Genomic DNA, 25608 nt, shown 5'->3' with positions numbered 1-25608 from the left:
AAACAAAAGTCAACAGCGCCGCTCCATGGGCACAGGAAATAATCCTCGCATGCAAACAGTCGAAATCAGATATGAACAACATATTTATTTAGATTATACTATATACAGGATAAGTGTAGACATATTCCAAACGATTAAGAACCCTACAGTTTATAAGAGATGCAGAGTGAAAACTAACCACAAGGCATTTTGAGGCTCATTAAAAAAGATACTAACCAAAATGTACAAATATACCCCAATATACAAAATGGCATGCTACAGGCTACGGTGAAAGGTAAGTGTCTAGCACAGAAAGAAACCAGCAATAAAAACAGTCCTTGAGCAAGAATACTGATATAGCCCACTGTCCTACTTAATATTATGAGTAGGATTTAAGGGACTTCAAATGATCTTTTAATGACCATAAAGTAGTATTCTGAAGGTCATACTGATGGATGGTTAAGTACTGAAAACAGGAGTACACTGGTCTCAAATAGTCTACTAGTGACATAACTGCTTATTCCAAGTATAGGGGCAGGCTCAGATTATCTTAGCACACTGTGATAAATTGAAGGAAACACACACAAATTACATGCACCATTCAGAACTGAATATCAGCTAATTGAATGCCAGCACAGAGGTTACTTTTAAATCTCTACATATGACTGGCAGTGCTAATTGACATGAGGTAAACACAGGCACCCACATACAGATTTCAATGTGCATCCACACACCCACACCCACACCCACACACACACACACACACTCATACACCTCAATGTAAGTATGCACCTTAACCTTAAGTTTTTAAGCTTAAACTTCGACAGGAATGCCAACAAACACTGAGGACAGACAGTTCAGTTGGTACTGGCAGCGCACATAGTGAGTCAAACAGATCAGCTTTACTGACTATGGTGGACACTGTATATAAGCTGCAGATATGTTTTTGTGTGTGTCTGAGAGAGGAGGAAGAGAACATATAAAGCATAAGTGATGGACAGAGAAAAAACGTGGAGGGAGCAGATGGATTGTGGCCTCCTATGTTCGCCTTGGCTCCAGTCTGAAGGATAGTTGCGACAGGGTCCTCTGGTTGTCAATGACCGAGAGCTGCCGAACATAATTACGTACTTCCTGGGGATTCTTACTGGCTGGAGATGCCTCAATGTCTTTAAGAAACAACAGAAAACCCCAACAAAACTCGCATTTGTACCTCATAAATTACATTTATCACCAAAATTCACAAAGAGGGTTTTATGTTAAATAATTCATTATTATAAATAAATATAAACATGTGAAATTACTGTATCTCTTACTGTATCTTCTCTTTAAATTTGAAGATAATGCTTGTTTAAAATGTTTCTTATGTATAAGAGTACAGTGTGTTGGAACATATTGTATCTAATAATATTTGACAGGGTTAGCTAATCATGAGTGTCAACTTACTGAAGGTTTGGCTCCTGCAGTGTCTCACTGCCCGAATGGTATTAGCAATCAAACGCTAAGAAAAACATAGACATGAATATACTAAAGACCAAAGATGTTATTATGCTCTAATAAACAAATATTAGATTATTTGAAGTAACTATCCAATATATGTTGACAGCATGAGGCAGCACCTATGATGCTTTTCCATCAGTCCTGAACACATTCTCACACTTGTAGAGTGAGGAATTAAGTTCTGAAATAAAACTGCTGAGTGTGCATTTAAAATTGTGTACGTGTACACACACACACACACACACACACACACACACACACACACACACACACACACACACACACACACACACACACTCTTTAACCTGAATTCAACAACGTATATATCCCAGTCCAATTTTATGCTGTATGACCACAGTGTGCTAAAGAACATGAACAACCCTCTTTCTGTCCTCTTTCACTGAACCTATTCTGGCTTGATACATCTACCATGTATGTATGTACTATGTCCAATCTATGTAACATTTGTGTCTTGCCTTGGTGCTGACAGTTCTGGCTTGGTGACTAAAAGGTTTTAGAGCTAATATTTGTTAGAATGTTGACTAGGAATGAATCCATATGATTAAAAGCAGAACTGAATTGCACTTACCATTTTCTCGAAGTTCACCAGCCCATCAATGAATGTCTTGTTGCCCTCATGAGTGAAAGTCATGTCTGTGAAATGTAAAGAGTAGTGAGCAGCACTGGAACTGTAATGGAGATCTGGAACTATAAAAAATCCAAAATAAAACATGCACAATTTGCCCTGCCAGCAGTATTTTGGTGCTTGAATTTAAGAATTAAGAAATTGTGCCTATTTCTTGCAAATAATGGCCGTAACCTGAACTGGAGTGAATTAATTCCAAATTGCTTCACATGGACTACTGCTATGCAAATGTGAATAACTATGGGTAAGAAACAAGATAAATGACAATAACGTGAAAGCCCTCACCTCTCTTGGGCGTGGCCTTACCTTTAATGAGGAGGGGCATGAAGGGGATGATTGGCGGCTCCATCTTAGCCACAGTGAGGCGGTATGCACGGTGGTTTCTTGAAGGATCCTAAGTAGGCAGAAGCAGAAACAGCAATACTGAGTGTCAGCTTAATCAGTTAGAAGATACACAGATGTGATACAAATATGTTAATCTTAGTAGGTGTGCAATTTTTAAAAAGCATACTAGTAGACTCTCAAATTCTGCGTAGAATTTCTTAAATTTGCTGGGTAGTTTCTGCAGAGAGAAAACAAAATCAGAGATTATTATTTGTTTATGTCAGTGTCTCTGTGCAACTGTGTGTGTGTAAATCTCACCTCCCATGTCTGACTCAGTCGGCTGACGGCTGGATTGCACATGCCCATAATAATGGCAAAGAAGGAGTTGAGATTCCTGAACTCTCTGCAGCTAATAAAATACACACAACCATGCTTTTCATGATTTTTTAAATACACAACAATGCTTAATCAAGATTAATATGAAATTTAAAAATGTTATTCAGTAGAGAACGCCTGTGTTTCTTGCTTTTCTTACTGGGCTGCGATCTTGATGAACTTCTTGAGCAGCTGCACCCGTTTGCTGAGTGTGGCACACAGGGTGACCTCGGTCACAACCCACAGCTGCACCTGGTTGAAGCGACGGAGGAACAGCTCCAGGTTTGCCGTGGAGCGCCGGTATGCCTGTCGCCCAAACGTATGATATACCAGCTCATACTGCAAAAAAGAAACCATGCATAGCTGTTAATTATTATTAATTAGAGTTGCTCGCACAGAGTCCCTCTCAGGAGCACATGATGCAACCTGTGGGGCTCCCAGTTGATCTTTAAACCAAAGAGTTGTAAAAATCACTCGACTTCCTTTAGAGAATCAGCTTTCATTGAAATATGTATGACCAAGGAGTCTTTAAGACATGAAACATGGACCTGGGATCGCGTGCAGTAGGGTTATTGTAGGAGAAAGCTGAACTATTTGCACATCTTCTGTACATTAGGACTGCACTTAGGACTAGATAGCAGCTCCATGAATACTTGGAGATTCTGATGTGCTACAAAAATAAAATGTAATTCCTGGATATGTTTGTGACTGTACACTTCAGGAGAGCAGTCAGGCACCTCCTGCCTAACCAGTTATGATGAAGGATGAACCCACTGCCCTGGCCCTTCTCACAACCCCGAATTACCCCCTGCTATGGCTGTATCTCCACAGCCCTGGCCTACCATTACTAACCATCAAGAAGTCTAGGACTCTTAATAATAAGAATTACACAGAGTACATATGTATATAAATACACACAAAGATTAGAATTATTTATCATTCTCATCACTTCTTTGTTTATGTATCTCTAATTATTGTTGTCATGGGGACTGGCGTCAGCCAGAGGAGGATGAGTTTCCCCCCCCTGGTTCCTTTCAAGGTTTCTTCTCGTGCTCTTAGGGAGTTTTTCCTTGACACTATCGCCCTTGGCTTGCTCACTGGGGGCTCGGACACTTGTAAAGCTGCTTTGTGACTGTTGTACTGTTGTAAAAATCGCTATATAAATCTTACACACAGCCAGGGGTGAATGGTACCGGTTGTTAATATCCATAAATTGTCTTATGTGCACAGACTGGAATCTTCCGGTAATCCCCAAACCAACTCTACTTAAAACATTCTGGTTGCATCCTTGATGTAAAACTAAAACAAACTTCAGTATATTTCAAACTCTTTGGCAAAGGGTTTTCATCAGCACCAATCTGCACCTACATCTTAAAGGTTCTGTGGGTTGTGGGCTACAAATGGGTTGATGGTGTCCTTTCACACATGTTTAGAGAAAAATCCTGCATGGCTGTTGTGCACTGAAACTCCTGCACAGACCCAACTGCAGAAAGATGATCAAAGATAAAAACATTTAACAAACTGACTACCCATTTGTTTGCCAGGTAGTTACAGCTAGCTGCCTGCTCTTCAAGGGAATGTAAAGAGATCAGCTGGAAACCTCAGTGTGGAATAACAGTTAGATGCTCTTCTGGTTGCTATGGAACTAAAGGTATGCAGGAAGTAAAGGAGACAACATCTGACAAAAAAGGAAAAATATGCTCATACTATATTTATATGCACATATTATACACACATTATACCTCGTGTACACAGCTGAAGAGCTCCCAGTCATATAGGGTCATCTGAAAAGCCAGGTCTTTAGAGCTCATGAGTTCGAAACTGGACATAGACCCTGTGGAAGGACCTTCTTGCTCTGGAAGAGGAGTCTGTACACAAAAGGAACACTTAGACTAGGTTTTACAATACTGAACCTTCCTTTTTATCGGTTGATTAACTTACCAGTGAGTCAAGCTGTTCTCTTGTACAAACAAAAATGCGGCCATTCACTCCTAGTGACTGGAACACTGATACATCATTGGGCTTCAGAATCTGCTTTTCTGCATCAGAACAAAAGTTGAACATCAGTCAGTGCATTCTTGAGATTCTTTTGAGAGTCTTTAAACTGTACGCTGAAGGGCAACATGTAGTTACATTTACAAGAATGTACTGCAGATTTTTCTCCAAATTTAGTCCTGACAGGATTGTAGGTATTAAAACAGGTCTCCTGTACAAAAAGTGACCAAATTTCAGTTTAAAACAATAAACTGTAAAATCAACAAGAAATTAAAGTGTCCCACTTGTTATGAGAAACCGTCAGAAACTTTAACAGAATTTCAGAACAAACTATTCATAAAACGTATTTTCTGTAGCTTTAATGTAAGGTTCTACATATATTACAAGGTTGGTGATGACTACCATAACCTAAACATGGGTGAATAAAGACTTTGAACTGATGTGCTTTTATCTAAAAGAAAAGTAAATATATCTAAATATATCTCCTTTCAGTGGCCTTATAAAAGTGCCCATCTCATGAGTCATCTACCAGAGGATACCATAACAACATAAAAGCACTCAGACAGAGCAACACAAAAGCACAAGGTGCACAAATATGGGAAGCCTTGCTCTAAAGGGTGTGGGGTGGGGGATAGTTGGGGGTGGACGGGTGGATTTGGGGCAGTTACCTCCTGAAGCACTGAGGCTGATCAAAAGCAGCTCCTCAGTGGACCCAAGCTTGTCAGCAACTGCTGCTGTCACCTCTCTCCCAGATGCCAGCACAGGAAGTCGGATAGTGGTATATGTATGATCGCTGCAGTATACCTTCAGGAGTACTAAACACACATAAACAGAGAGAAATGTGAGTGAGTGAGTGAGAGAGAGAAAGATAGAGAGGAACGAAGGAACTTTGGAAATTGTCAAATCAAAAACAGAGATCCAAACAACACCAACATACGCCTTCTCAACTGTGCGACAATAAAGGGACATACGTGTACACTCAGAACCAAAATGACACAATACACTCTAAGCAACTGACACTAATCAAGGAGTAGATCAAAACAAACCAATTTGGGGACAACTGGAACAAGCTTAAAAAAGAGGCTGAATAAAATGAGGAATACAAAATACAAAGTGAGGAAATCTGAACAACACATTTGCAAACCTTCTTCCAGAAAGTCAAATCTTCAATAAAATCATATAAACAAAAACTGGAGGAGATTGAATTGGACTTACTGAACAGGAACCCAAGGAGGAAATGAACAAACTTTAAATAAAGCATGTGGGTCTGGTGGTCCTGAATGAAATGATCAAATTCTCAAGCTCAAAATTTCATTTGGCTATTCTAAAACTGTAATCTAGTTCTGAAATTTGGAATCAAGGACAAACACCAATCTTTAAATCTGGAGATAAATTCAAACAGAGGCATCTATTTGAACAGTAATGTAGGGTTAATGTTAATGTGTTTTTTTCCATTTAAAATCCTAAGTTTCTGAGCTGCCTTAGTAAGCACAATGTCCTCAGTATAAGTCAAATCGGTATAGCACTTTTTACAACACCCTATGTTTGGTGTTTCTTTGCTGGTCTTTGTTTTGTATGCAGCCCTAGTTATAGTGTGAGTTAGGAGACTTACAATGTATGGTTTTCGATATAGGGTTTGTGTGGTTTATGTGTTTGTATATTCAGCCCTGTATCATTTGGGTGAATGTTCTTATTTGACAGTTCACTGTTTGCTTGTGTTGTATGTTTGGTTTTTGTCTATTGTCTGTTTAGTTAATGTTCTGTAGTAATCATGTCTGAGCCTGTAGTTGTCTCTGTCTTGGAATTACCCAGCTTTAGACATTATATCATATCTCATGTCCCTTACCCACAGACACATTTGGACTTACTTGGACACACATGGACTTACTTTCATCAAAGCTCCTGACTGGTTGCTTTTTTGCAAGCCTCTCTTCTCCTGAGCTGAACTGACGCAAAAGGACTTTATGCTGAAAGAAGTGTAACAGTGAAACAGCAGCAAAAATACATCTTCACTATACAACTAGGAAGGGAATAGACAATTAGAACGCTGACATACAAACAAAACATACCTTTTTCTGAGAAGTTCGAGTATCATCAGGACTGAAAAGAAGAGTAAATAGTTGCTTTTTACATTTATCAGTTTAGACCAACATACTGTCACCAATAGCAGTTTATTACCAACATACTGTCACATCCACACACACATTCTGTAGTCTTTTACATTACGAATACAGACCACACATACTTACTACTGTCTGATGATTTTCTCCAGCTCTGGCAGTAGTTCCTTAAGTGGGCGTAAAACTCTGGCATCATTGGATACAAACCCATGCAGCTCCTGCATGTGCACACACACCCACATATATACAAACACACATGCACAGATATGTTTGCACATAATACAGAAAGAGTGATTGTGTGTGCATTTGCAAGAAATGATGTTGAGCTGTTTTAGTACCTTGTAGAATTGCAGTGAGCACCTGGTTTCATCATATATATGTGTATATGCAGATCTGAAGAAGTGCTAGCCTACAGTAGATGGTGGGCCAGTACTTTGTATAGATGTGCGTATTTGTGTTTGATCATGTGTGTGCACGTCCAACCTCTAGAAAGCTGAGCACAGTGTCATCCTCCAGCAGGTAGTGGGCCTGCAGGGCGGCCCAACGCAGAGCCAGGCTCAGAACACGTCTCTTACTGGCCACGGCGTAGTCCAGGCGCTCTTGCTCAGAACCTTGAGATGCCTGAGAGTGGTAGGTACACACACGCTAAGGAACACACACATGCACATGTTGTTTGTGTACAAGGAGCTAACTTCACCAGGAGGAAAGAAAATAGCTATGGATAGTAAATACATTACATTTACATAGCAAAAATAAAATCATTACAAAAAAACAAAAACACATGACAAGACATGAGAGAGGGGAGGATATTGGGCCAAGAGAGCAGGACACAGCTGGCTGTTGGGCATGAAGACACAGTGCATGAGAACAAAGTCATCCAGAGCAGGATCTGTGCAAGAAAGCCAGTTATCCAATTAATAAACAACACAAAGGATCAATTAATGCATCTGTCCATTTCTATGTGATGTACAGCACTGTATGTAACTTGTATGCAAGTTTAAGGTACTAATAACCTGGATCAGAGAAATGAATGTCCAGACGCATTGTCTCGAGCAAATGTTCTAGAATCTTCTCTGGGGTCCCTGACATCACAGTGTACCTATGAATCAAATACACGCCGATCAATACAGTGCATGTTGGATAAATGAACAGAGACACAGAATGAATTAATAACTGATGAATTGATTGATGGGTTAATACTTGAAGTGGGAAGGGACATTTCCATGAGTAGAAGGGCGAAGACTCTTCTGAAGCACCAACACATCCTTATCATGTTCCTTCAGGCGCACTGTGTTCGCCTCAACGTCCTGCACACATATACGCACATGCTTGCAAATGAACTTTTCAGACAGCAGGAGACGATGCAAAGCGTCTGCACGTATGTGTATCATACCCTGAGAATGCGGTTGAAGTCTTCTTTGTCCACTCGTAGAAAGTGGCAGTTGTCTTCTCGCAGTACAATGGAGGCAGCACGAGGAGCATCATTAACCAGTGCTAACTTTCCAAAGTCATCACCCTCATGCAGCGTGCACACGACCCCCTACGGACAGGAAGCTGCCACTACACATCAGTAGTACTGAGCTTCAGGGTTCAGTATCAGCAGGCTGACTGCTGAAGTTAAGCTACGTGATTGGCTGACCTTGCCATAGATGACAACATTTACAGATCCCTTCTGAATGATGTACCAGGAGGTGCCTTCCTCGCCCTGATTAAACACTAAGCAGCACACACACACACACACACACACACACACACACACACACACACGCGCGCAAATATGTTCCCACACATTATGTAACACAGTATTTCATTTTTTCAGATTTATTATCTGTATTTTTGAACAGATTGTAACCCTGCTGCTTTACTTCTTCTGTGGGTAATCAACCACAACTGCTGCAGAAACTGCACATGAGAAAGCATCTTAAAAATGAAGGGGAAAAAAACATAGTTTTAATTATTTACAAATACATTTACTTACAAACAGTGCCTGCTTTGGCATGCGACTCAAAGATTAAGACACCAGCAAGCTCCCGTTTCACCTGAGGAGGGCGACATAGTCAATAGTGAGTCGACCGACTCTGAATTAGTCTACAGGACTAGTAATAATGTAATAATAGGGAGAGGAGTGTATCGTATTTTCCAGAAACAGTGCTAGAAAGACTGCTATTTATTAATATGCCTATTAATGAAAAAATAAATTAAAATGTAAATATTCTTAATATAAAGTCTTACAGTGTTGGACAGGTGGGTGAGGGCTTTGATATGCAGTATTTCATCATAAATAATTTCCAGGTCTTCGGGTGTCCTCTGCCCTGGCCTACAGAAAAATGTGAATATTTAGCGCTGTCTGGCTCTCTCCAAATTTTGCACTTCCAACAGGGTAAAATACAGAGTCTGAGATTAGTGAAATCAACAGTATTTCTTATCATTTTAGTTATAACAAATGGAAGCACACTGGCCTATAGGGGAGTGCTACTGGCCACTCACACTTTTCGGAGAATCATGCGCATGTGTGCGTCCGGCCCAATCTGAGAGAGGAACAGGAGGGTTTCCTGCAACTCTTCCTCTGCCTCTCGTTTCTCATCTTCACTAGGCAATTCTGCATCCTCTTCCTCATCATCAAGGAAACGATAGAAAAGGTACTTGTCTTGGAAGTTAAGCTCCTGGTCAACTGTAGAAGAAATAACCGTGCTGCTAAAGAAATCCTGTAGCTACACATAGTTTGTGCGCATCGGGGGAGTGTTTTGTACTTTTCAGTGATCTGACTCTTATCCTTATTGTTTTTTTAGTTATCTGCTAACTGATGTTCGCAAAGGTATTCTTCTACATAAAATCTACATAGTTTTTCATTCTAAAACTACTGAAATACTGAATTTCCACTACATTTACTCTCTTGGCATGATAAACATGGTGGGTGTGGGCATTGCAGTCCTACCATGGTTAAGAACTCCTTCCTCCAGCAGTGCCTGCCACATTCCAACAGCATGGGCGCGACTGTGAACACATGAACTCTGCTGCAGCTGCCAATCCACCAGCTCAGTGCCCACACAGCACTGTCTGTGGACACATGACAAGCATGTGTATAGACATGTGCATACAACCACATTTCATTAACGTTTCATACCTGCAGATAAAACCCGTGGATTGATGCTGACAATAGCAGACTTTTTCTTTAGCAAAACATGAATTATAATAGATCAATATATATGTTGAATATAGTAAACATCCTTACTATGAAGTCTTAATATGATGTAAATTAAAATGAACAAGTACCAGTCATAATATAAGACCAATACTACATAGTGATTATAAGTAACTACCCACTGCTATGTTATTATGGATGGATATTTATACAACAGCTCATGTTATTTGAAAATAAGCTTTGCTCTCGTAGGCATGCAGAAAGTACCTGTAGGTTTTCAAATGATATTTTCTGTCTCTGATCATGTGGGGAGCTCTGGCCAAAATAGAATAACGCAAGACCTTCCCTGCCCTTAAAATCTTCTCTGATGGGACCTGAGAGAAGTGGGGGCCAGTTAAGAGCAGAACAGCAATAGGGGGATGGGAGATGGGGGGGGGGGAGAGATGGGGGGGGGTTCATTTCAGATCTTACACAGAAACCCATTCAGCAGATGGTGCTTTTTATTCTCCATGAAAATCTTTCCATCGTGTGTGACAGGATGACAAACACCTGTGGCCATATGGTGGTGTAACACCCCTGCGCAACAGCTATACTAGTAGCTAGGCATTTTAGTTAAAAACTGATGATATCAATGAGTGCTGATTTAAGGCATTAAGAGTTATGACAAATATACCTTGTTCAAGTTTTTTGACATGAAGTTCAAGGGGTCTGAGCTCAGACTGTCCTTGTCGGGCATTCCTGCATTACAGAGATACAGCTGGAGAGGGTTATGTCTTTCAAAGACCTGCACACACATATCTAAATATTCAACAGCTCATTTACTTTAGGTATCATTAGTAGATGCGAGTTTAGTAATATGTCTTGACAGTACAGCATGTAAGTAACACAGCTTACAAGGCAACAGAAGCACTGAAAGACTCGCATCAAAGTTAAATGTGCAGATGTGCAATGAGGTATTACGTTTTTGTATGGTGTTTCTTTTTGAATGTGTGTTTGTGAGCAAGCGAGAGGAAGGTAGTGGAGTGTGTGTGTGTGTGTGTGTGTGTGTGTGTGTGTGTGTGTGTGTGTGTGTGTGTGTGTGTGTGCGTGCGTGCGTGTGTGAGAACAGAACTTACTATCATTGCTAGCTCCACTCTCCATCACCCCATAAGGAGGGGCCAGCAGACCTGCCATGCACTGCCTGTATTTCTGCAAACAGACATTACTCCATGTTACAGTGAAGATCAACTGCATATGTAACTTTGTTCCTCTTAAGCTAAACAGCTTCCACTGCACACTACCCTTTGTGATTTAAACGATGAATATTCAATTTGTTTCTCCTCATTTGACCCATCTATGTGTGCCACATCGTCTGGTGATGAGTGACGGGCGATGATGTAATGGGTGCAGTTAATTGACATCGGTCTGAGGATTATTGAAAAACAGAGCTACAGCCATGCTACAACAGCCAGCACATGATTGTGATTTTAAGAAGAGAAAAAGAAGAATCCTAATAGCATATCAATAGCATAATAGCATTTCACATAAACCACCAAGTATCTATGCAGCTGATAACACCAGTTACTTTACAAATAGCCCACCTTCAGAAGGACTGAGGGATAACTGGAAGGACAAATATACTAGTATGGTATGACATTATAAGGGCAAATGTATATGGAAAAAGATTTTAAATGTTGATCCAGAAAGAAAGTTTTCCTTAAAATGTGTTGAGGACTGCTCAACAGAATGGAATTATGTATCAATGCATTTGTATTAAATCGAAGGAAACTGAACAGAACTGAATTAAATATATTCATAATCTGTACAGAATATTGCATGAACTTCTGCACATACTCAAAACAAATGTGTTTTAGTTCATCTTGCGACAATTCTGTTTCGTTACACTACAAAAGTCATCACATCCGTTCTCAAACAACTCGCTGCCCCCTCTCTCCACACAAGCATCAAAACAGGACACTCCTTTCATCTAGCATGAATAGATAAGGCTTGATTATGTAATTCTCTTTTACTCACACACACACACAAAGACTCAAGAACAGGAAGTGAGTTCTTTTTGGGATGCGTGTGCCAGGTCAGGTTGAGTCCCATGCTGCCGGGCACAGTGCTGATGTCTGAGCAGGAAGCTCCTCTACATGCAGTTCACAGCAGCCCTGAACTGGATCATCCGCAGCTGCAGGTTCAGCTTAATGACTGAAAGCATCACATCATAACAGAGCCACTAGTGACCTAACTGCTATCAGCAATCGTACTACACTCATATGAACACCATTCTACACTGATAAGAAGCCTGGGCCGGTAAATAGTATTGTCTTCAGTTTATGATACAATCTGCAGCCGCATAGATTCTAAAATGCTGGCCAAGTAACACTTACCCTGGGGAGGTTTTTGAAGTGCAGTCAGACAGAGTCCCTTAAAAATGAGATTTTTGTCTCCGCCACTTCCGAAACACAGCCAACATGCCAGCATCATCTACTACAGCCCAGGAAATGTCCTCTCACAGGCACGTGCATACCTACAGAAAAAGGCTTCACTCACACTCTTCCTTGGATGAGTGTGAATGTATGCATGCGTGTTCATAGAGTTTCCCTGCCTAAGCATCTGACTGGCCTCCAGCAGCCATTGCCAGGCGATTGCTGCAAGCCAATCAGGTTGCTGAACCCAACGCACCCTGCAGCACAACACAACCACTGTGAGAGAGTGTGAGAGAGAGAGACGGAGAAAGAGAGACAGAGAGAGAGCAAAAGCAAAACAGTGAATATAGAAAGCAAAGGAGTGGTGACAGGAGAGAGACAGGAAGAGGGAGGGATGAGATATGGAAAAAGCAGAAGGATAAGTACAGGCTACTAAAGGGCGACTGGCTCTTGAGAGCTGGCTGTCTCCTAAATTATTAAGGATGGTAAATTGTATTTACACAGAGCAGACATACAGCTACGTCTAATAGTGTGTGTTCGTGTGTGTGTGTGTGTGTGTGTGTGTGTGTGTGTACACCCATTAGGCACAAAGTAATTACATTTAACAGATTAAAGTGGAGGTGTTTGTCTTTGAGAAGAGATCGGTCTAGTGTGTATACCCCAGTCAAACATGTTGCTGCTTTATTGAGGCTTTTAAGGACTTGCTGTCTCTGTGCACTCTCTGTGTATCATCTAACACACAATAAAACAAAACAAGATATACATAAATGATTATAAAAGCAACTCTCATTATACTAAGAACTTCATGCAAATGTTGGGAAAAGGGGTCAAAAAGGTTCTCACAAATGTTTTCTTTCTTATATATGAGAAACAAATGTTTTCTTTCTTATGTATGAGAAACAAATGTTTTCTTTCTTATGTATGAGAATGAATTGCCTCTAAACATTTGTGAACCCTTTTGAATGACTTGGCTTTGATCATAAATGGTCCCCGTTCCTGCTCTACCTAGAGTTGGCATTCTACTCCAGTTAATGTGTTTGCCATAAAAACTCCTCCCTTCCAGCTGATCTCTGTCCATGAGAGTCTCATAGGTCGATCACTAAAAAAGGGAGGGGAGTTACCACACAGAACCACTGCTCATTCCACTCTAGTGACTCTAGGGTCACTAGATGAGGGGTGCACAACTCTTGTCTGAGTTCCAGAATCAAGCACTTTTTCACGATTGTCCCACTCAAACAACAACAAATCGAATAATCTGTTGAGCCCTTGCAATAAAAACTGTACATATCCATAAACTGTTCTTCAATGTCCTACAAAATATAAACAATTATATAAAGTGTTTATATTGCAACTTTTATTTTGAAATGCTCACATGAATGAAGTACATCTAAATAAAGCATATTTCGTAAAGGCTCTATGAAATTAAAAACTAAAATAACTGATTACACAAAAAGAGGAAATGGCTGATACATGGTTTAACATTCCAATGGCTCAATTAGTTTAGCAAGTGTGCCAGAGCAGTGAAATCATGGAAATCACAAAGCTGTGCTAGGCACTGGCTCTCCGGTACTAGAACAGGGCATCCCTGACCTAAACATTCCACCATTAGACAAACGTTTACTCAACACATGAGAGTGTTTTGCACTTTTGCATTCTGCTTTGCTGCCTGATGCCCTGAAAGGATTGAATGGGCTCCAAGCTCAGTTCAAAGCTGCATGAGGAAATTCAACAGAACAATGTTGGGGCATCAGTGTGTGATCTCATACTCTAAGGAGGTTGGGTCACACAGCATGACAATAATGGCCAATTCAGAGCCCTGACCTCGGTCCCATTGCAGTTCCAGTGCTGTGGCCTGATGTGAAAGCAGGCCATTCAAGAGGGACATCAGGAGCAGGTACTGAAGGGTGGACGTTTCTGACTGTAAGAGGTACAATTATTTCATTCGCGTAACTATGACAGTTTCCTTAGGTTATTCTTGATATGGCACTGAAAAAGGTTGCACCTGCAGTTTGTTAAATAACTATGTCTTCATTTGTCTTAATGAATTTACATTTTTACAAAATTAACGAAATACTGAAACAATAATAAAATCTAATTTTAATGTAATTCCACATGGTTCATCTATGTTTCTGAAACTGCACATGGTGTCTTTGCTCTTATTTTGTTTATACATCCACTTTAAAAGCTTCAATATAATGTAAATGATAAATTAGATTAACCTTACCTGCTTTGGATCTATATTTTAAAACATTTTAAACACTATTGAACAATGGATTTATCATAACAGATATTAGCTTTGTTCATTTGTTACGTCCTTATTTTGAATCTACAGTTTTAAATATATTGTGCAATATATATTATGTAATATTTGGGAAAAAGCTAATTAAGAAATACACTTTAAGAGTAAGGAAGAGTAATTTATTATTTTATATATTTATTTAATCCTTGTTTAACCAGAAAAAAGTCCCATTGAGCCACAATGGCTCTTCCTCCAGGGAGTCCTGGCCAAGAGTGGCAGGCAGCAAGTAAAACATTTTAAAGAAAATACAAAGACACAAGACAAAACTGCCAGAGGACTAAAGACAAAAATCAAACTACAAAATCATATAAAGAAATAAAATATGTAATGAATTTAAAACATGTAACATACACTAAGGAAAAAGGAAAACAACTAAAACAAGACAATTCTCATAAACACAACTGACAATACATTTAGAGAAATAGACTCATGGACACCATATTTAAAAGCAATGGCAATGATCTGTAAGAGTTGATTTTAAGAGGTTTTTAAAAATATTGACAGGAGGAAGTGTCTCTAAATGCCATGTGTTCTGGAGTTCATTCCAGGCATATGCCGCATAGTATGAGAAGGATGTCTTACCCAGTTCAGTCCTTATTGAGGGTATGATTAATAATAACTTATTTGTTGACCTTGAACTGTATATACTGGTGTGTAAACATAGCAATGTTGAGATATACTGTGGCAAGTTACCCAATAATGCAGTGGTTCCCAAACTTTTTCTGCAGTGCCCCCCTTTAGTAGATGAGAATATTTTTGCGCCCCCCCTACACCCCCCCCCCCCCCCCCCCCCCATATTGACACATGTGCACGTTTTACTTTCAAGCTCCGCGCCCCCCCCGCAATAGCTCCGCGCCCCACCTAGGGGGCGCGCCCCCCACTTTGGGAACCACTGCAATAATGCTTTCAAAGTAAAAGTCAGAAACTGAAACTTTCTTCTAAAAGAGAGGACCATTGCACCATTTCATATAGCAAGCAGTGATGAGTCCTATTTGCTGTTCCTGTAATAAAACGCAGAGCAGAGTGATATAAAACATCCAGTTTTTTCAATAGCAATTGTGAAGAATGCATATAAATTATATCACCATAGTCTAATACTGATAAGAATGTGCTCTCTAATAACCTTTTTCTTGCTTTGTATGGAAAATACTTTCTTTGTCTAAAATAAAATCCTAGTTTAGGTCTATGTTTTTAAAGAAGCATTCAATATGTGTACTAAAAGAAAATGTATCATCCAGCCATACTCCTAGATATTTATAGGAGGATACCCTTTCTAACTGTGTTCCATTTGTGGTAAAAATAGTCTAATTACAAGATTTGTGTGAACGTGTAAAGACCATGAATTTACTCTTTTTAGCATTTAGAACCAGCTTAAGCCCTACAAGGGAATTTTGTACCAGATTAAAAGCAAACTTTTGTGGGACTTAAACCCACATCTAAGTTAGTTATATAAATAGAAAACAAAATAGGGCTTAGAACTGATCCTTGGGGCACACCCATTTTAACTTCTAAAGAGGATGAGGTGCAGTTATCAATAGTTACACATTGAGATCTACCACTCAAATAATTAAAAAACCAGTTAACTACAGAGGGGCTAAAATCTACACTTTTCAATCTTTGCAATAAAAGATCATGACAGACTGTATTGAATATTTTAGACAAATCAATGAAAAGAGCAGCACATGAGTTTTTGTTGTCTAAAGCAGAAATAATATCATTTGTCACTGATGTTATTGCAGTAATCGTACTGTGTCCTTGCCTAAAACCAGACTGCATAGGACTTAAAATGCTATGGTCAGCCAAGAAATGTTTTATTTGTTCATTCAAATAATTTAGCCATAACAGATAGTCTGGAGATAGGACGATAATTGTCCAAATTAGTAGGGTCACCACCCTTTAACAGTGGGAAGTCAAGGGCAGATTTCTAGGAATTTGGAATAGAGCCGCTGATCAAACTGAGATTAAAAATAGCAGAAACGGGGTCAGCTATCAATCTTGCAGCTCATTTAAGAAAATATGGCTCAATATGATCTGACCCAGCATACAGTTTAATTTTATAAGCGCCTTTTGTACCTCGTAAGCATATATGTAAGAAAAATTAAAAACATTCAAAAGGTTAGTAGAGACAGTTGAGGATTCACTGTCCACATTAGAGGTTGAGAGGGTCGCCTGTGTCACCATTCCTGCCATAATAAAATGCTTATTAAAAACATCTACTAAATTTTGTTTACCCCTCACTTTTCCTTGTTCTGTTATAACAGCTTCAGGAGTGATGGGGGTGGCATATCTCCGGAGGTAGATTTAACCAATTTCCAGAAAGTTTTAGGGTCATTTAGATTTTCTTGTATTAGGTGTATAATTTTATTAGCTTGTATAATGCTCACTTTTTGTATTTTTTATTAATCTAGTACATTTATTTCTTAAAATCCTGTAAGTTAACCAATGTTTATCATCATTAAACCGTTTAGCTTTAACCCAAGCCTAATTTCTTTCTCTTATGGCTCCTGCAAGTGTTTCGTTAAACCATGGGTTATCCCTACTGAGAGAAAATATGCTTCTTTCAGATCTCACCCCTTTGTCTCTATGGAGATTATTAATCGTCTGCTGTCTGTCAACCCCTGGTGGCCAAACCACCAGAATCCCTGAGAAGTGTGATGGTTGCCCACATTTGCATGCCCAGCACCTCTGTCCTTTGTTGTATATCCTTTGAAGTCTTAACCCTAAGGTGACGACTATCAACTACCCTACCCAATGTTGATTGCCCAAGTGCCCTCACCTTCATCCCACAGTGACCCCTCCTTAAACTCCTCTTCCTCCTCACCTTCATCCCCCACTTACCCCCCTTAAGCTCCTTGTCTTCCTCCTCCCCATTCCACAATGTATATAAGGCTTCCCAAATAGACCACAGTAGAACTGGTCGTGATCCACCTTATGTTACATGCTCTGTGTGTCAATAAACTTGTCAACACTGAAGCCATCCAGTCTCCTGACTCCTGAATCTGATTCCTGAAGGCCAAATTTCTATCCCTACCCTTCACCCTATATCTGCGTAGAGGCACATGCTTGTCAATTATAGATAGAAATGTGTTTCTGAAATAATCCTATGCCAGTTCTACATCATCCATATAACACACTCTGTTCAATTCACTTTGATGGATGTCATGCAAAAAATAATTTGTGGCTTCACTTTAATTGCTTTACCATTTTTTACGCAGACAACTGCACAGTGGTCACTAACATCATTAGAGAAGACGCCCACAGCAGGGTACTTAAGTGGAGCATTTGTGAGAATCACGTCAATTAGTGTAGATTTGTCCATTTTTTTTGGATTAAGACGCGTTGATGACTACCAGCTGTGTGAGGTGTAGCGCATCACACAAGTCCTTTATTGTCGAGGTAGATAGCCAGTCCCAGTTTATATCACCAAGAACAACGAACTCGTGTGGGAGCTTCTGTAAAAAGTAAGGAAGATGTTTTGATCATATTTCTTCTGGCTGAGAGCACTACATGATCACAATCACTGATTTTCACTCTACATGTACCCCTTCCACACACCTCCATCCCCCAACACACACACACACACTTTCTCAGATAGCAGACTTGAGTTACAAGATGGAAAAGTAAAATCAAGAGAAAAACAGACAAAGAGATTGAGAAAGGGATTTGCTCCATTACACTGATCTCAAATTCATGCTGTATGTTTTCTCTCTGGTCTGTTCTCTTGTCTTCTCACTTCCAGAGTCCTCATCCAGCATCTCACCCTGAACTATGAGTAACCAATACAGTAGCAGACTGTGTTTGTGTATACACACTATGGGTGCATGTGTGATAATAAATAAAAAGGAACATATGGTCATTGGTATGAGGGGTGACACTGTTTACAAACACAGCATTAACAACACAGATGCCTGGCCATCCTCTGATATCTGTTAAACCAGCAAGCATTAGACTTGTACCTCTATCACTTCTATCATCAACATTTCTATCAACATTTCTATAATCAACGCAAAATCTAGACTGCAACTTTTTCCAAAGCTCGCAAATGTGACATAAGTAGTAAACCACTATCTTGAATCTAGTGCCAACAACAACAAAAGTACTGAAGACTTTGGAAGCCCATTCCAACTGAAGGAAAAAAAATCGATATAGTATCTCATAATTATGACTTAGTATCTCATAATAATTACATAATATGTCATGACTTACAATCTCATATTTATGATTTACCTCATTATTATGAGATACTAAGTCATATTTATGATTCTTAATTAATATGAGATAGTCATAATTATGAGATTGTAAGTCATTATTATGAGAAAGTAAGTCATAATTATGAGATACTATATGGACTTTTTTTTCTTCAAGTGGCAGGAACGGGCTTCAATAGAAGACCCTGCAAGTTATCTCGGAGGTGTCAAATGTACCATATGATGACAAATCACACAGCACCCTCCAGTGGAGAGCTATGGTACTTCGGTAATGTTGACTTTTTAACAGTGCCATGCCTGCATACTCTCTCTCTCTCTCTCTCACACACACAAACACAAACACACACACACACACACACACACACACACAAACACACACACACACACACACACACACACACACACACACACACACACACACACACACACACACACACAGAGTCCTATACACACCTCCCACAGGGTCTTGAACTCCCTCTGCTCGATGCGCAGAAGTTCACTGTTCTCTCGGCTGACGATGGTGGCATGTCGTGGAGTGTTATCCAGGATGGACTCTCCAAACGCTGTCCCTATGCCCAACGTACAGATAGTGACAGCATCCTAGAGAGAGAGGATAATATATCAGTAAAGTGTGTGCGAGAGAATTTTTGAACGTTTATTATTACAGAATCTTTAAAAAAGGGTTACACTTTAGGTTAGGGGTTAGGGTTAAAGGTTAGGGGTTAGGTTGCTGATTTGATCTGTGTCATCACAGCAGCAGATTATCCTGTGTAGCAATTCAACAACCCATGTCTCCCTCAATGCTACAACAGAGTGAGTATTTGATCAGCGACGCATGGAGCCACACATGCATACACACATCTGACCACAAAATGAATATTCATGACGGCAGGCAGATCTCTGTAGGAACAGGGAGGTAGAATTGTGAGGAGTATTGTGTCTGAAGTCCTCTATTGATTCTCTGTCTAGTTACCACACAGGCAAAGTGACATTAAGCTAAGGATTTGGAGATATGGCACATTTCTTTCTAGAGAGACCTCGGTGTGTTTAAAGGGTTGACCTTTACATGGAATTTTCTATTGATTTCAATGTTTTCAATGTTGCTATAATCCAATGTGAGTGAAATAACACATTTCCAGTTATATTATGTGTATTCCAGTTAGGTTACGTGTACAACAGTAAGTGTGTGATCATATACCTGAAAGGTATATTGTACTGAAGGTTTGACAAGCTCTATTGGCATGAATCTTTGATGATTATAACAAAAAGTGTTATATTTTGTGTGCCATCTTGAAGTATTTCTTGTTTTAGTCTTAGAAAATATTGAAGTGTCTCTCACAGCCTTGGGATGTGGACCATGGGTGAGCAGTAAGGGGTGGGGCAAGGACTCCCAGGATGCCGAGCAGCTCTGTGCAGACATATTTAGTTGAAATATAGCATTCGATGTGGTGATAGAAATGTTCTGCTGCAGCTAATGACATATAATAAAGCTGCAGCCATGATGTTGCCCAGCTCTCCTTGTTTCATGTTGACACTATGACATTAGCAATAAGCAAACTATGTTGGTATTTTGTGTTTTTGTATTATTGCCTTAAGTTCCTTATCTGGAAACTGCAGTGTGACAGTCCCATCTTCTTCATGATTTAGTTACTGCCTCTCAGATTTGGTTACCATTCTGTTTATTTGGTTGTCTATTTTTGTCCCTGCTATAGATCTTCTCCTACACTGGTTACTGAGACTGCTCTATTGCTCTCTCTCACATAACATGTAATATTATTTTAATTATTTCCACTAAATAATCAGTTAACATGCCACTCCCTATTTTGTTTTGATATTTTATTTGCTGAGCACAGTTAGCTACTTCATTTAGTGATTCTATTCATTTTGACTCGATCATTCATTCACAACTTTGAGATCTGAGATTGTAATCTCGGCTTCTTTTCATGTGTTTTGGGGTTTGACAGAACTCATTTGTGCCATATTCTACGATTAAATTAAAACTATGTAGGTGAAGTTTCCAGGTGATGCAGTTCAGTATTTCTGAGACCTGCTCCTGTAGGTAAAGCTCCTCCTTACTTGATGGCCATGGTAAAACCCAGATGCATACCTAGAGCCCTCCGCGCCTCAAGTATGTCTCGTCTTGACCCTCCATCATCCAGGACACATGGGAGACAAGCATCCAGACTTTTCTCTGTCCTGGCTCCAAGGTGGTGGAATGAACTTCCCTTGTGTGTCCGAACATCGGAGTCACTTGCTGTCTTCAGACGCCGACTGAAGACCCACCTCTTTCAAGTGCACTTTGCATAATTATGCTTTGTCTATTGTACTTTATCGTCTCTTTCCTCAGGTATTGTGCATAATTGGGTTATAGGAATTGTTTACTGTCTTTTTCCTCAGGGGATGTGTATATTCAGGTATAATTGTTAGGTATCATTTGACTTTCGTCTAGTGGTTTTTCCAGCTTAGAGTACCTTGTGTTCAGGACTATCTATTCTACCTTGGAGATTCCAAGCAACTACATAGCACTTTTGTAAGTCGCTCTGGATAAGAGCGTCTGCTAAATGCCATAAATGTAAATGTAAATGTAAAGCCTTGCACAAAACAGAGATCTATGTGTTGGTGTTTTGTACCTGATGGTTGGCTGTCTCAGACACCTTCACATCAAGTGAGCCAGACAAAACAGCGTACCAGCTTGTGCCAATATCACCCTGTCGATACACTGGAGACAAAAATAATTGACCAATCAAAAATCAATCAAAGCTTATATGAGCTTCACTGATAAGTTTGAAGCTTATGATTTAATTCACATCTACTTCTGAATCAACTTACAGGTGATTCCTTTCTCCAGGTACTCATAGAAACCACACTGACAGATCTGCTGTAGGAGGCTGGGGTGGAACATCTCGAAGGCCTTTACCCCCTTCAGCCTTGCCAGAATGATGTCCACATCTTCTCCTGAGCGCTCTGCTGGTCTGGAAAAACACCAAACAAGCACACATTGTTAGGAGAGTGGCACACAAAAATGAAAGAGTGCAGGACAACTTGTGAGACTACAAGCCAAATTACACAAGACAAGCTTACACAAGCTGTCTTTTCAAGTTGTACAAGCTGTACTATGCATAAGTTACACACATCAACAGGCCAGCTGCATATGTTCCTAGCTTCCTGCGTACACATTATGTGAATGCATGCACTTCCTTTGATGGTTTTAATAAAAAGAAAACCGTTCCTACATTATCTGAGTCAAAGACACTGTATATGTTGCTATGGAGACAGTGACATAAGGTGACACAAAGGACAAGAGATAGACAAGTAGTCTCACAATTTCTGAAGACTAAAAAAAGAATATGTCCGCCTGGGATAGAGAGTGGTATAATATAGCTTTTGCCCACTGTTCATTATATCAAAGTCTCCAAGTTCAAAAAGCACACAGCCCCAAATTGTTTTCTCCAATTAAGAAGACAAAGTTTCTTTTTCATATGTCTGTTCTAAGTGTTGGTGTGCTGACAAAAGAATAAGCAGTAAGAACGTTTCTACACACAAACTACACAAACACTACCTTTCTTTGTACAGTGAAGGCAAGGTAAGTTAACTTCTCTAGTGTCTCTAGAGGGAAGACATATAATTGTATCTGCAAAGCTGTAGGTATTTGCCCTGCAGGAAAAAAACAAACCAAGTAACTGTTGCTGAAGACTAATAATAACTGATTAATAAATAATCTCCTTCTGCTTGATAGGAATGAAAACCTGCAGTCCCACTCGCTCTTTGAAATCAAGCCTGCCTTATCTTGCTGTACAGTCTTAGCTTTGAAGAAAATATCTTGATATTATTTGTTAAGTAAACACATTATCTGGACTTGTGTGGCAAGACATGCAACTGCAGTGTTATTTACTAGAGCATAACACTAAGCTGTAGAATGAAAACAGGACAGTGAGTTATTAGTAAATTAGCTATTGTCGAGGTTGCTAGACTAACAATGTTTACAGTGTGCATTGTGTCCACATGTTGATATTTGTGCTGTTACTTTTAAGCATTATTGCATCCAAAATAGTTGGCAAATTTTAAATCATGCATGTGATGAAATATTACTACAGAAAATACGTTCAATAATTTATCAATATAATATGTGTGATCATTTATGGTGAGTTTTAAACACCAATTATTATAATCATCAGTATAATATACTGATAATTATCAGAATTATAATACTGTGATAATGTGTCTGCAGTCAGTAGTGCAGAAACAAGCAGATATCCATTGGGCAGAGAACTGCTAGTGCACTGCAGACCCCATCAAAGCAACCCATTTCTTGTAATTGATATTCTCTTTCTTTCTATCATATCTTTTCTGAACTATTTCCTGGCAACTGAATTTCCCACTCGTGGGATCAATAAAGTTTATTCAATTCAATATTTTCTTGCATCACGACTGTTATGTTACTGCAGGAAAATTAACAAGGATCCCTTTTCACTTCACCTTTTCAGACTTGGCCACATGTACTGTTGGGTCACTAGCATTATTAATTACAGAGAGATGAGGTCACTCTTCACTGTGTCTTACACCTCAGCCTGTCTATTTCAGACAGCAAGATTCACATTAATGAACCTACCACAGCTGATACGTGTCCCAGGCATGACTGCTTAGTTAGCTTGTCTCACACACATACATACTTTTTGGTGTAAGTAAACACAATTTTTGAGCATCGGCTCTTACTGCTCATCTGCATGTACATCTGCACTGATCTCCAGAGTAAACGGCTGATGCTGAATACTCCAGAGTTAAGTGCTTGGTCATGACAGGCAGAGGCACACCGAAGTAATACAGTGATTCGTGATTCAAGTTCAAAGACATTAAAACCATCGGTAATTGCCACCTCAGTCACAACAGGCTGTAAGGTGATCTCATTGTCCCCTTTATTACCATGGTAACCTGCAGGGATGGGTTTGACCGTTTTTACCAACCCAGGGATGGGTTTGACCGTTTTTACCAAACCAGGGATGAGTTTTATACATCTAACAGTGAAAATGGGAGAGATATCGATGATATGCAATCTAAAGTCAGAAAGAGAAATCTAGTCAGAAATAGTCAGGAGATTTTAGGCTTTTGTAACATTGTAATGCACTGCAACATGACAGTTAATTTGCTTAAATAAGATTTGGTGGTGTGTTCACGAGAGTCCTGCCCTCTCTCTCCATCACATACTCACACACGCATGCCCCTGCAGTACCAGTCTCTCTTACCGGCGGCTCCTGATTAGCCCTTTACAACGGAGAGATCGGGTATGTGTCGTTGATTTAGACAGCAATCCAAGTGTCATATGAAAAATACTGAACCGTCGTGCTGCCGAAATCACAAGCCAACCAAAGAGCTTAAAACATCATATGGTGAATACCCAATACAATCGTATATCGAAATAAATCACCAGTACCAAATACGTATATCCATCTCGTTATAAGAGCGGAAGCCGATGGCGGATCCGTATCACGCTGTCACCTTCGGCCGCCCAGGACACAGGAAAGGATGCGTGCGAACTGAACTGGTAAAACACTTAAATGAATATTGCTCACCTCTTGTCAAGGCAGACAATCCACTCGGTGGATGCAACAGACTGGGCTGAGGTGTACACCGCTACCATTTCGGCTAGACTCGTGTGAGGTATAGAGGATTTACCAGCCTACACTACATCAGCTCGCTTTTAGTCTGCTAGGGGTTTGTCCCCCCTCCCTCCCAACCTCTGCCGTCAAGTAGGTGGTAGTGGCGTGGTTTCAGCGTCACTATGTCACTAAATTGTTATAACTCCCGCTTTACACATGGTGTCTGGTAGAGTGGGGTGTGTGTTATGTTCTGACGGGCAAATGATAGGCTTGTTATCGGTCATTGGTTGTAAATTTAAAGAATATACGGAAACTATAGAAAACAAATACACGTCACCAAAGTTACACATCTAATTATTAAACATACTGATCGCTTCGCATTACATGCACTGCATGTGTTCGTGATGGGCTGTGCTCGTAAGCCTTAGCAAATTAAGCATATAATGAAATGCAGCTGCTCAGATAGGATTGCAGCGGTGTTGCTTAGGCGGGTGAGACGCGATGAAAACGGCCAGTAGTGGCTGTGACGACGTTGATGCCGCTGCAGCAGCAGGGAAAGGGCGTGGGCGCGAGAGGAAGTGATGAGACGTTCAGGCACAGTGACTTTCCCGGGAGAAGGACAAGAGGCAGAGGGGGTGCGTATGTTGTTGGTGCGAGGTAAACGCTTGACTGAAGCGACAGCAAAAAACAGGACAGACACAATTTCTGAGTGAACCCATTGCCCTTCTGCGCTCCCAAAATGCAGGATTTTAAACCTCCTATAGGTTTAGGGATGGTCCTGTCAGAGGATGATGGTGCTACAGCACTGGGAGACTGGAAACCTGCAAAAGAGGAAAGCATATAATAATAAAAAGCACTTAAAACATTTAAAGACATTTTAAATAAAACATATACCTTGAATCTGAGCTTCAGAATCCTTGGCAACCTGATCCTTGGCAGCAGTCAGTAGAGCTACATCGCTCTACTGACTGCTGCACTCCTAATCCAGACTCCATCACAGACGTGCTTCCAGAACACT

At 40.0% G+C, this 25608-nt stretch overlaps 1 protein-coding gene across 5 annotated transcripts; it reads right to left on the bottom strand.

Annotated features, from left to right (window-relative positions):
• Positions 1-93: 93 nt before the first annotated feature.
• rapgef4b (Rap guanine nucleotide exchange factor 4b) lies at positions 94-25273 on the bottom strand. 5 transcript variants are annotated; one of them, XM_077015246.1, is made up of 30 exons: positions 24564-24920; positions 21826-21968; positions 21627-21715; positions 19450-19596; positions 11194-11266; positions 10752-10816; positions 10346-10452; positions 9872-9993; positions 9424-9607; positions 9169-9253; positions 8915-8975; positions 8576-8652; positions 8330-8476; positions 8137-8243; positions 7950-8035; positions 7747-7825; positions 7420-7570; positions 7066-7154; positions 6886-6916; positions 6705-6783; positions 5485-5631; positions 4763-4860; positions 4564-4689; positions 2982-3160; positions 2765-2855; positions 2634-2684; positions 2429-2516; positions 2066-2130; positions 1423-1477; positions 94-1145 (listed from the first exon to the last, which is right to left on the bottom strand). In XM_077015246.1, exons 1-30 carry the CDS (start codon positions 24629-24631, stop codon positions 1018-1020), a joined length of 3018 nt encoding a protein of 1005 aa, XP_076871361.1. In that variant the 5' UTR covers positions 24632-24920; the 3' UTR covers positions 94-1017. The 5 variants fall into 5 exon arrangements, 4 of the variants coding, with proteins under 4 accessions (XP_076871361.1, XP_076871364.1, XP_076871362.1 ...); XM_077015249.1 differs by lacking the exons at positions 19450-19596; positions 21627-21715; positions 21826-21968; positions 24564-24920 and adding an exon at positions 12451-13029 and having other exon boundaries at positions 10752-10862; XM_077015247.1 differs by lacking the exons at positions 19450-19596; positions 21627-21715; positions 21826-21968; positions 24564-24920 and adding an exon at positions 12092-12374.
• Positions 25274-25608: the final 335 nt, after the last annotated feature.

Source organism: Brachyhypopomus gauderio, chromosome 8, assembly GCF_052324685.1.
Source record: "Brachyhypopomus gauderio isolate BG-103 chromosome 8, BGAUD_0.2, whole genome shotgun sequence".
NCBI classification, from domain to species: Eukaryota; Metazoa; Chordata; class Actinopteri; order Gymnotiformes; family Hypopomidae; genus Brachyhypopomus; species Brachyhypopomus gauderio.
The sequence above is the reverse complement of the archived record's forward strand: the minus strand, read 5'-3'. Positions and strand labels throughout refer to the sequence as shown.